Source organism: Crocodylus porosus, unplaced genomic scaffold (assembly GCF_001723895.1).
Source record: "Crocodylus porosus isolate Cpor-Errol unplaced genomic scaffold, CroPor_comp1, whole genome shotgun sequence".
NCBI classification, from domain to species: domain Eukaryota; kingdom Metazoa; phylum Chordata; order Crocodylia; family Crocodylidae; genus Crocodylus; species Crocodylus porosus.
In genome coordinates, this window is record NW_017728906.1 from 174155487 (window position 1) to 174168764 (window position 13278).

At 40.8% G+C, this 13278-nt stretch overlaps 1 protein-coding gene across 1 annotated transcript in view; it reads right to left on the minus strand.

Annotated features, from left to right (window-relative positions):
• The window catches only part of DDX10 (DEAD-box helicase 10), a 206934-nt gene that overhangs the window by 109096 nt on the left and 84560 nt on the right, over positions 1 to 13278 (minus strand). The window contains exon 13 of the mRNA XM_019528527.1: positions 10472 to 10937. Within this exon, the coding sequence (XP_019384072.1) occupies positions 10472 to 10937 (466 nt within the window). The remainder of the gene's footprint in view (positions 1 to 10471; positions 10938 to 13278) is intronic.

Consider the following 13278-nt stretch of genomic DNA (forward strand, 5'->3'; position numbering starts at 1 on the left):
GTGACCTATCACCTGGACAAGGGAGAAGAGATTGATGTCATATATCTTGACTTCAAAAAAGCCTTCGATCGGGTATCTCATGATCACCTCTTGGTGAAACTGCCAATTGTCCCCTGGCTGCGAACTTGGCTCCGTGGGCAGACCCAGAGGGTAGTAATAAATGGAAGTCACTCATCATGGTGTCCTGTGACCAGTGGGGTCTCCCAAGGCTCTGTCTTTGGACCCATATTGTTCAACGTCTTCATTAATGATGTGGACATTGGAGTCAGAATGGCCAAGTTCGCTAACGACACCAAACTTTGGGGTAAAGCATCCACACCTGAGGACAGGAGGGTGATCCAGGCTGACCTCAACAGGCTCAGCAAATGGGCGGACAAGAACCTGATGGTGTTTAACAGTGAAAAACCACAAGTTTCTCCGCCTTGGGAAGAAAAACCTGCAGCATCCTTATAGGCTCAGCAGTGCTACGCTGGCTAGCACTACGGATCAAAGGGCCGCGGCGGTCATGATTGACCACAAGATGAACATGAGCCTTCAACGTGATGCTGCGGCTAGTAAAGTGACCAAAACACTGGCTTGCATCCATAGATGCTTCTCAAGCAAATCCCAGGACATCATTATCCCACTGTACTCTGCCTTGGTGAGGCCGCAGTTGGAGTACTGCATCCAGTTTTGGGCTCCACAATTCAAGAAGGATGTGGAGAAGCTTGAGAGAGTCCAGAGGAGAGCCACACGCATGATCAGAGGTCAGGAAAACAGAGCTTACGATGACAGGCTGAGAGCCATGGGACTCTTCAGCCTGGAAAAATGCAGGCTCAGGGGTGATCTGATGGCCACCTAGAAGTTTATCGGGGGTGTCCACCAGGATCTCGGGGAACATTTGTTCACCAGAGCCTCCCAAGGGATAACGAGGTCGAATGGTTATAAACTCCTGCAAGACTGTTTCAGGCTGGACATAAGGAAGAAATTCTTTACTATCTGAGCCCCCAAGGTCTGGAACAGCCTGCCATCGGAGGTGGTTCAAGCACCTACATTGAACACCTTCAAGGGCAAACTGGATGCTTATTCTGCTGGGATCCTATGATGCCAGCTGACTTCCTGCCCTTTGGGCGGGGGGCTGGACTTGATGATCTTCTGAGGTCCCTTCCAGCCCTAATGTCTATGAAATCTATGATCTGCTCAGGTCCCTTCCAACCCTACCTACTATGAAACTATGAAACAGTAAGTTAAGAGCACCCTCATGCAACCTTATGCAGATCCATGAGGAAACAAATCCTGTAATTACATCATCTACATTTTTTCCATATGACCCATGCTTTGAATAAGACAGAGAATGGACAATGCTCAGACCAGCACATGGAACTGGAATAGCGTTAGGGGCATCAATGGACTATTGTCTAACAGTAGATGGACACTATCTAGTCTCAATCTGCTGGACTCTTCTGTGGCACTTAATACTGTTGACCATAAATTACTCAGCTAAGAGAAAGGTGGAAGGGATGCAGTGTAATGCAGTACATTGATTTGAGTCTTCCTGGGATGGGCACATCCAACAAACAGTGATGAAGAACTGTGCATCTACTGCTTACATCTTTCATCTGTGGAGTTCCACAAAAATCAGTTCTCTCTGCAGAGCTGAAGTAACCTACATGTCCTACGTGTCCATATAACCCCTCACCAGTACCACCCAGGCAGCCCAGAACTTGGACTATATAAGCTTATGGAAAATGCTAAACATGAACAAGCCGGATGTGATGCTAAGGAGCAGAAGAAAGCATTTTGAAGAGCTGAATGGAAGATGAACACCCACAATTCATCAGTTTAGTACGTTGTTCAAACTACTCTTAGGATTACTCACTGGCACTAAAGGTCTCAGCAGTATCCACCAGTAACGTTTTTCAGCATAACCAGTTGAATAGAACAGTGACTCTCAACCTGTGGGTCACAACCCAAAAGTGGGTCACATGAATATATAAAAGGGTTGCAAACAAACTTTAAAAATGGATCAACAAACTTTAAAAATGGGTTCTCCTTTAAAAGAGAAAAAAAAATGTAGGAAATGGTGGCTTTTCCATTGCAGGCTGGCAGAGTTCTAGTCTGGAAGGGGCTGCTTGGGGCTCCCCATGTCCCACACATACCCACCTTCTGCCCCACTCACTGGGAGGCTGGGGCCTGCAAGCCATGGGTCAGGAGTGAGGGGCACTGGGTCAGGACTGGTCAGCAAGGTTTACAAATGGGCCCTGGTACAAAAAAGGTAGACAACCACTGAGCTACAAGACTCTATTCCATCCCAGCAATATTGACCTGTCCTCTTTTATTCACACTTCTGTCATTCCTCAGGTGGAAAGCACCTACATAATATATCTGGGCACAAAGTCTGAAATACTTTGGAAAATGGCAGAGAGAACACTGCAGCTACACAGGCTAATCGCGGGCATAATAGTATGCCCAGCACCACACTAGCAGCATGTACAACAGGGCTGTGCGAAATTTCAACAGCAGTTTCGTTTCGACACTGTTTCAACTCGTTTCAAGCTCGAAACAGCAAAATCAAAATGAAACAGAGAGCTTTGAAACAGCCTCGAAATGAAACAAGGCAAGTCGAAATGTTTCAAAATTTTCAAAACATTTTGAGTGTTGAAGCTCAAGCTGGGCTTACCTGCAGCAAAACAGAAACTCAAGTAAGGAGAGGGAGGGGGACAAGGGGGGGAAGAAGTGCTCTCATTATTAACAGTGTAGCTGAGGTCCCTTCCAATCCCAGTGCTCTGGGGGAGGGCTGGAAAAATGCATAAAAAAGACAGCATTGTTTGAACTGCTGTGCTTTCTGCCTTGGTGTCAGTTGAGTGATGGCGTACCTTAACACACACACACACACACACACACACACACACACACTGTCACCCACCCTTGTCACAATTTTTGCCTGTCAGCAGCTAGAGGTGCAGGGCCCCAGAACCCCTGCACCTCTCTCCTCGACAGCTGGCAGGCTTCATGGCATCAGCAGGAGCAAGGAAGCTTGCAGCCTTCACTCTGCTGTGCCTTAACACACACAGTGTCACCCATGTCGTGAGTTTTCCTTGTCCGCAGCTTGAGGTGCAGTTTTTCTCAAACCCCTGCACCAATCTTCTTGAAACTTGGCAGGCTTTGTGGCTGCAGCAGGGGCCAGCACCCCTGCAGTTTTGACCATGCTGTGGCTTAACACATACACGGGACGTGAGTTTTGCTTTGAAGACTTAGGTGCAGGGGGTTCAGGGAAACTGCACCTCAATCTCCTTGAAACTTGGCAGGCTTCATGCCCTCAGAAGGGGCTACCATTCTTGCACGTTTCATCCAAATCAGGCCAGAAATGACCAAGTTATAGGCTGTTTTGAGCTTCCCCATTATAGTCTCTGGGTGAAACGCTGAAACAGCAAAACTGTGCCAACAAAATGGAATGGAACAGCGGTTTCGAATACAAAGGAATTTTGAAATGAAACACTGTTCCATAGAAACGGAACAGTGCCATTTCACACAGCCCTAATCTACAAGACTTTTTTCTTAGCATCTGGCATGCACAGAACACAAACAAGTAGGTGTACATAAGCAACCTGCAAGATAAGTTATGTCGGTTACTGCACTACTGGGAGAAGTGCAGATATTGGAGGTGATGAATGTGTTTTCAGAATCCATATTTTTTTTTCCTCATCATCAAACTGTGTGGGCCTCACCTCTATTTAACAATACATTATAGCTCCCTACAGGCCTGGAAATTTGGCAGCATTAACTGTCACTGCTTTTGTGGAAAGCCCTGCAGGCCAAATCTAGAGCACAGAGTTACAACATCTGGCCCGCAAAGATGCCACCAAATTCCAGCCCTGCTAGATCTGGAGCATGGGGCTCTGCCATCTGGCCTGTGGACTGGCCCGAGACTCCAGGCCTGGCCAAATCCAAAGCGTAGGGCCAGTCTGTAGGTCTAGATGAATTGGGCACCACTATTAAACCATCTAGTTGTAATATGTTAATTGTCTTCACAACAGTTTGGAGAGGCAGAAAGTATTTTATGTTTTTTACAACAAGAAAATGAATCGGAGATTAAGCTGAGAAGGATCTACTCATTTTGGTTGACGGATCAGAGACAATTGGGAACAGACTCTATAGAGCAGCGTTTCTCAACCTGTGAGTCACAACCCAAAAGTGGGTCGCACGAATATATGAAAGGGTCATGAACAGACTTTAAATTTTAACAAACTTTAAAAATGGATTCTCTTTTGAAGGAGAAAAATGCAGGAAACTGTGGCTTTTCCCCTGCAGGCCGGCAGAGTTCCAGCCTCCAAGGGGCTGCTTGGGACCCCCCATGCCCCACAAATTGTGGGCAGGGAGTCAGCAAGTCAGGAGTGAGGGACACTGGGTTGGGACTGGCCATTGATGTTTACAAATGTGTCCTGGTACAAAAAAGGTTGAGAACCACTGCTCTAGAGTATTTAGGATTGTACAGCACTTCATATATGTTCAAAAGCACAGCTCCCTAGCCTTCCAGTCCCCACAATACTGTGCTCTGCTCACTACGTAGCTTCCAACTTTCACGGTAAATAAAGCAGGGATCCCAACAGGGGATCGCACAATGTGGAGATACACAACTGAACCATTCCAAGAATATCATTGATTAGGAACAGTTTGCAACTGTTGTGGTTCAGAAGTGTTCATAGGTACACTGCCAAAAAGGCTAAGTAGATCAGGCACTACAGTGCTTTTGAACCACCACCAGGGATGGGAGTGAATACTTAACCCAGCATGCTTCTCAGTGGCAACTTCCCAGTTTCCCCAGGATTTCCCTAGCAGGGGAGAAAGACCCTGATTGACTGAACCAGGTAGGGGGTGCCTGGACAGCTGCAGTCTCAAGGGGTTGAGTATTTGTGGAGTCTGCCCAAGCTTAGCTTGAAAAGACCTTTCCTAGAAAGCCACTTAATTTCAATTCACCCCTCCATGCACTGAAGATGGGTTGGGAGGTGTGCTTTTAAAGGTAAATACCCATCAGTGGCTGGGTGAGGGAAAACTGAGCCACTGCAAAATAGGCACCTAATGCCACAGAATGGCTGTCAACTCCATGCTTGGTCAATGTGAACCAGCATCCTCCCACCCACCAGAACAATGACCATTACCAGAGCAGTCAACTCCAGTACAGGGAGAGGAAGTGGAGGGGGGGCACAGGATTCAGGAATTGCAGTGTGGGATGCCTGAATGCCAGGCAAGACACTAGTCATGGAAAGCTTGGTGTTCCCCATATGACACTGAAATGGTTTGTAGAGAACTGGTTCAAAATAATGCCTAATTATCCAGGCATACTTTTGAAATGGCTCAGGTGGTTTAAACCATTCTAAACTGACTTGTACATCTGGACACTTGCATTTTAAACCATATTTAAAACAGTCTAAGGTGCTGGATGTCTGCACCCACAGTGAACATTCTTGTTTGCTACATTACCCTGATTGTCCCCAGAGCCCCATGCTGTTCACTAAATGAGGCAGAGATCCTGTGGTGTGGAACACCAGGAGTGATCCTGAAATTCAAGAATGACTGCATCTTAGAACTAATGTACTTTCAGCAGATACTATTTCACTATATTGCTTAGCATTATAAACTTTGCTTTCAATTATTTATCTTGAAGAAACACAGACTGTCAGAACAACAATAAAGTATCTCTTTACTATAACAGGTAGGGCAGAGAAGAGAGATTTAACAACATGGATTACTGTAAGAACTCATTTGAGATTGGTGTACTGCTCCTTATTTAATATAGTCAGTTTGTTTTCTATCCGAATAAAATTGTTGTTATGCAATACATGAGAAACATTACCGCTCGTTTCAGTAATATTTATAACGATATAGTTACCCTAAATTCTGGTCATTTTTATGCTTTAACTTAATGCCAAAAGAACTGGACTACTCAAGTTCGGTTCATAACTATGAATGTGTGTGTATCGTAGATCTGTGCTACCACATGCACACAAATCTTGCTACATGTAAAAATGCTTTCAGAATCCCTAGATTTCTTCTATTTTAAGTAAGAGATCATTCCCTTAATCCTGACCAAAAGATTTTCAAGGCAAAATTTTTAAGTACAATAATTATTACCCAGACTGTACCCAGTCTATGAAATGTGCATTAGATTACACACACAAAGCAAATAAAAATATACAGCATATGAATCCTACAATTTCTACTATGCATGCTTTTCTTGTTAAAAAGCTAAAACAAAATAAGTATCCAGTTACTGAGTAACCCTTCAATCTTCTATCAAAACTGTAAGAAACGATTAAATTAGTGTTGTACTTTTCACCAACAAGGACTCACTTTAGATGCCCTATTATATACAGAAATTGATACTAATTAGGCAAATCTGCATCTCACCTGTATTTTGTTAGGAGATACTCATGTAGGAAACAATTTTAAAATTCAAACAGTTAAGTTCCTGAAGCTAAGAACCTTTAAAATTTAAATTTTTACTTTACAATACTCCATTTATATGCACAATTGTATTGCATCTTATGATAAATAGTCCTCTCTAATGCTCATGTCTCCTTCAACAGTTAGAAATCACTGGTACACCACACCACATAATCATCTTTTTCAAGGTACATCACTCATCTTGACTGACATGATGGATCAGAATTTCAGTTTGGAGGTCAACTTGTTTCGAACCACCAAGCAGCCTAAATACTATAAAAACAAAAAGCATCTTTCTTGCAGCTACTTAGACGCCTCAGTCTCATTATGTACTTTTCTGAGAGGAATAAGAAAGCTGAGGGTATCTAGCTCCTTCAAGCACAAAAGAGTCTCTTAACAGGTAACCTCTCACTGGCAATATATCTGTATCTATATCTATTTAGCACAGTAACATCTCACACACAAAAATAATGGTGTTCTTTTCACTATAAAAAGTTTTCAGCTATGCAATACTTAATTCAGTAGAAGTCAATAGCTGCAACTGTGCTAGAGGTTTTTTTCATGAACTTAATTTACATAGGACAATACTTACAGTACACATTTCAATGATGCTTCAGGCATGCTTGCACCAGTACACCAATGCAATTATTTGTTTAAACATGCTACTGTGCTGTAATGTGTCTGCATAAGGAAATGTATAAGCAGGAATTCTGAGTACTCGGGTTTACAGTTATGTTCACCAACAGTTCCCCATCTCTGATTATAATTAGACAAGTCTCCAAATTATGTCATCTTCTACATGTCTAGAAATATTTTCTTAACTGGTCTATCCATAATAAATAAATATTTCCCATTTTTTCTATTTCTATCCAGAGTCCAAAAATTCCCTACAGAGTTTATATACAGAGAATAGTCAACTACCATTCTGCCCCAGCAACAATAAATACGTTTTTCAGATAGGGAAAAATATTCATCATGTAACAACAGTTTAGGTAGGTATCTGTTTATTATTGTGGTAATGACGGCAATCATCACTACAATTAGGGCTGCCAATCACTGTTTTTTATACCATTTTCCTTTCAGCAGTTCATAGGTTTCTGGAATATTTTCTCACATACAGCACACCCCAGAACATTATACACATCCTATTTTGAAAGGTAGAGTGAAGGATAAAAAAGATTTTTCCAGAGGTATGGCTGCATGGGGCAGGGAAAACCTAATTTCAGCTGATTTACCCTTTTATTTCCTCCTTAACTAAAGTTTAAACCCTATATCCTGCTGAAGACTGGTTTCTATGGATGGATCTATCATTTTGAAAAGACCTAAGGAGTCTCCAAGGCTGTAAAATAAGAGAAACCAGAAGCAGCTAGCAGATAGCAAAATTGTCCTAAGAAAGGTAGCCTGATTAATGGAACCTAAATACCATTAAGAAAGAGAAATTATTGTTAGCCTCTTGGAGCAAAGAGCAATGAGTCATTAAGTCAACTAAACTCTCTCAGCTGCCTGAATAGTACTGCAACAGCTGCTGCACTGTGGAACAGGAATCAAGGCAGGGTGCTTCTATGCTAGGCAGAAAATCATCTTCCCCGATTAATAAACACACCCCAATTTGGGGGAGGAAGGGAGGGCTGATATTGGGGGTAAAGGTGTAAAAATACAGTATGCAACTTCTCTATATTTAGGGTTCTATATCCAGAAGCAGTTTTTAAAAATTCTGAAATAGAGTATGTTATAAAGAACTGCAAGAAGTGTAAGCCCCCTCTCGCATATCTGACCTCTCAAGAGTCCTGTATTAAGAAGCCTTTTTGGCCTGCCCCTTTTTCCTGGTTTCACTTTTCATTCAGTTGCTTATAGGCAGAACTCATAAGCCAATGAACATGAGTCATCCTCATAAAAAAACCCAGCATTTTAAACTTTAATGGCTGTTTCAATGTATTTGGACATTAAAGCAATACATCACTAAGAATTAGATACCCAGAAAGCTTGAAGACCCAACCATAATGCATCTTGTGGTATACGCATACACAACTAAAACTGCTGCGAGCTTTTCAGCACTAGTATCATCGACAAATATTAACACTTATTTGCAAGTGACATGGATACCAGCTTAAAGCACAGAAAATAACTCCCATCTTGCTTGAGCTTAAACTAACCTATGAATGTTTAACGCAAGATTATTAAAAGGTTACCTGCTGAGTTTCAAGATTTTTTTTTTTTTTTTTAAAATCACTAGAATTTTTCATAACCTTTCTCTTGTTAGCTCCTTTTCAAAGTGGAACCTTCTCTCCACCATTTGCAAAACATGGGATCCAAAGAAGCTACTAAACTGCAAATATTTATATAGTTTGTTCATTTCTATATACATTATTACTATGGAAACAATTTGGGAAAAATGGAAGAAAGCAATCCTCTGCTAACATGAGCAGAGACCTCTCACTCTAAGTACATACAGTTTGCTTATTTAAGATGACAATTTGTATCTATCTGAAGTTCATATCCAAATTACTATTTCCAATGTTTTAGCATGTTCAAGGGTTCTTTTCTCACGTCTACCCTAGAACTCAAAACATTTTAAGTCCTAAATAAGTACCAAATAAGCAGAAGACTAAATTGCTCGTTAAGAGTGTGCCAGGGCTGGAAGGTTCCCCATCTCTGAGTATGGGCTACATCCTGGTAATAGTGTAAAGCCATTTCCCACTCAGCAATCTTGAACCGAGTTGGGGAAGATGGGAACATTACCCTCAGCCTATAAACTCCATGTTCCACCTCTCCCTCTCAGGCTTTTGCTTCTAGGGCATAGAAAACAAAGCTGAGCATAGGAGCTACTATGTCCCCGATTACTTTCTAGCTGGAGAGCATGACTTTGTGGCAACTTTATCAGGCTCCAGGCAGGGGGTTGTGCATGTGTACATGCCCATAGCTCTCTTTTGTGCAGTTACAAACTTTGTAGCCCTACAAAAATAACATCTGACAGAGCCCTACATTCACCCCCTTGCTTATAGTTTGAAGTAATTTGTTTATATGCCCATATCCTAAATAATATTTTATGAAAGGGATTGATATTCTTTTCATAAAAACATAACTAAGAGACTAGAGAGCCTAAGTATAAGATAAATGTTCTTTACTTTGTGAAGATAAAGGAATGTTTAGTCAAAGGTAAGTACAAAATTAGAAATAAGTTAGTTTGCTTATCTGGACTCTCTTTATATACATAATTCAGGAAAGAACACCTCACCAAGTCTCATTCAAACGTGATGTCATTTAACTCTATAATATAACAATTAATGAAGCACTAAAGGAAAGGGTACCTACAAAACTATCGTATACATACTACCTAAAATTCCTCACATACGCCAAAACTATACTTAATAGGAGACATTTAAGGAATAAAATAAAGAGTAAGAATATTGGTAAGAAGGGATCTTGAAATATGAAGCTATATATGCTGGCTAGAGGTAAAAAAATCTACACAAATACTTTTAATAAACCTTTACAACCATATTTTACAAGAAGTACTTACTCTGCTATTGGCTCAGCTCTCAATAGCACAGGTCTTGTTCCATGTAAAATTTATGATTTGAAAAATACATTATTGTAAAGAATATTTATAATGGTTTGTATTAAGAACTTGTGCAGTATGAACTACAATGAGGTCCTAACACCATGACTGTTGGGACCTCATCAAATTATGCCATAACTGTGACTGCTTTAAGTAGGTAAAAGAAAACTAGTAAATAAAAAACAATTACAGCTCAGATTTCTCACGTATTTAAGCTACAAATACGAATCACAAAGATCACCCACAATAATTAAAAATGTTACACAAATAAAGCTACTTAGTTTTATCAGTAGAACATGTAGAACATGAAATTATAATACAAACATATTGTTAGTCATATTAGGGTCAATTCACTTCCCCAATACCTAAGCAGAACTCATTTTAACATGCCCCCATATCCAGGGAATTTTGCCTTTCCTCTATTCTTTTATACAGCTTATTACAACCATCAAATGAATTAGATTCATAAGCTTCGTCAGATGCACTTACCAAAGCTGAACCATCATTAGCTTCTGAACCAAAAATGTTCCATTGTTTCACTGTCAGCAAATCAAGATCTCGAACATCATCATCATCGCCATCATCATCCTCAAAGAACTGCATAGATTCTGCTTTTGGAACTCTGTTTATCACAGGAATTTCTTCCTCCCCTTCTGACTGTTCCTCCGATACCTCTGACACATCAACCTCTTTGTCAATGACTTTACTGGGGAGGGTTTTCTTCTCCGTTTCTTCCTTTTTTTCCTCCCCTTCTGTTGTTTGGACAATAGACATCTTTTTACTAAAATAAGCTCTAAAGCTGTCCACCTCTTCATTGCTTATGAAAGAGCTGGCATCTTCACATTTCTCCATCTCTTTTAGGGGCGCATTTCCTTCAGTTGACTCATTTACAGACAGTTGCTTCTGAACTTTTTGAAGAAACCGTACACGAGGTGCGACTGCAAGGCCAAGAGATCTAAAACATGGAATTAAAAAAAAATATATTTTTTATATATATATATATATATTAGTTAACCTGAAAGACAGTGAAACAAGACTAAATTCCACTAAATGAGAAATGTTCTGTGTTTGTTTAATTTTTATAATGTTTCATGTTTTAATGCTTCTTGACTAACATTTACAAACTAGAAACAAAAGCTCTCGACATGTAACAACTGGAGATTCAAACCAATTGAAAAATGAAAGCTAAACATAACTCAGGAAAAAAAACTGTTAGAAACAGAAGGCTCCCAACAGGAGGAAGATGGCTGGGAAACACTACTGCCAAAAACAAAACACGAACAAACCAACAGCAAAAGCAAGAGCAAATGTAATGCTACTCAGGCCCACGGCACATTCAAACAATGGTGCAATTGAAACAGAAGGAGTTTTAGGCCACATCTGAAACCTCAAGCCTCTTGCCATGCCAGATGATAGCAGGAGGAACATTGTTTGGGATGGGATATAAAATGCCTCCAATCACAGCTGAGCTATGGCTGAACTGCTCCCTGCCTAATCCTGCAGACTGGGCTAGGAACAGCTCTGTCCCATACCCAGGGCTGCCCCCAGCATCCCACAGGTTCCAGACCCAGGGCTAGGTCCGACCATCAGCAGACTGTCACACCCAGCCTTGACAGCTGCAGCCCTCTTTAAAACCCTGCACTGTCGGAATCAGATCTAAAAATCAGCTGGCTCTAGGACCTGAGCCAAGAGCCCCAGGTCTTGACTGGACCTGGGACTCTCAGGGCTGGGTCTGACAATTAGCTGATCATTGGGGTTGGATCCAACAGTCCCAGGTAGGTTTGAGACCCAGGGCTCTTGGGGCAGGTTGATTATCAGGACAGTCCAGCTGTACACATGGCTTTTAGAAGTGGAATAACTTTGTGGCTGATTTGCCACTTTCTGGCACATAAAAAAACCCAGCTAAGCATGCACCCCTATCACATTAATCTCAGCAGAACTGTAGCATGTGCCAGGAGCCTGAGAATATAATGGAATATACAACAATGCAAACTGGCACTACAGATACACAGGAATTATATCCTAGATGAAGGAGAATTAAATCCTTTCCTATGCATCATCACAGAGATAGCACCTAAAATTTTGCACACAATATCTGTGCATCAATGAGACAAGAGGAAAGTTCAGAAAAAAAATGCAGCATAAATGATAAAATGGCCTGATTTATGAGGAAAGATTATGGAGAATTTCGATACATGATTAATTGGGAAAAACAGGGTGGGGAGAAGAGATCTTTAACTCTTAGAGGTAACCTCACTCCATGTATCTTTTTAAATTAAAGCCTGAATTGCATGCAACCCACATATCAGCCTGATGATTTTGTAATTTAACACAAATTACCTATGATAATTCAGAGTTAGATTATTATTCTACATAAAATACCAAACTAGGCAAAAAGCCCATAAGGAGCTAACTATACTTCGGCCAGTCTATGAAAATATTACACTCTGGAACTGCTCTAAAATATGTACACTGAATAAATATGTATTAGGTAAAACAATGCTAGTTTGTAATCTCTTTGGGAATACTCTGCCTTACAGGGTCATGCTGATTCCTACCACTATGGTATATGGGCACTTTTCATGCAAAACTGGGATCAAAAGCAAAGCACGAAACAGATTTCAGCTTTTCATTTTGGAGGTTAAAGGTTGCTTGGAGTATTGTTTGGGGATTTTCGTGGGGGATTGTATGATTTGTCTTTGTACAGGGGTGCTCTAGAGGTGCATTTAGAAAATGTAGATGGGCTGTCAGCTTTTTCTCAAGGGTAACTCAGTCAACATCTGGGCACTTTTTCTTTCTTTCTTTTTTAAAGCATTCGCTTCTCCTGTTGCATTTAAAAATACCATAAACCAGGAAACATATCTACAAAGGAAACCTCTTCTAAACATACGGAGAAAGTTTCTCTACAAACAGCAATGAAACTATTTAAGAATGCTAAATTTACTAAAATGTTAATAAGAAAATGAAACAAAGAGCCAGGATGTGAGAAACAGAGAAGATGTGAGCTTTCAACTGACAACAGAATGACATCAACTAGTAGCCCAAACGTAACTTGTGGACATATTTCACCATATTCTTACAAGTTCTACATGTTCAAATTGAGCATGTAGCACCCTCGTATGGACATATTTCACTGTATTCTTACATGTGGTGCTGGCTCCTCCTGTTTGCTCCAGCTACAAAATTGTATTAAGAGACTTAAAAATATATTAAGGTCTTCTATGTAAATAACTCTTCTATGTCAAAAATGTTGATAGCTGCTAAGAGAAATTATTTAATTGTCAATAACCTATGCA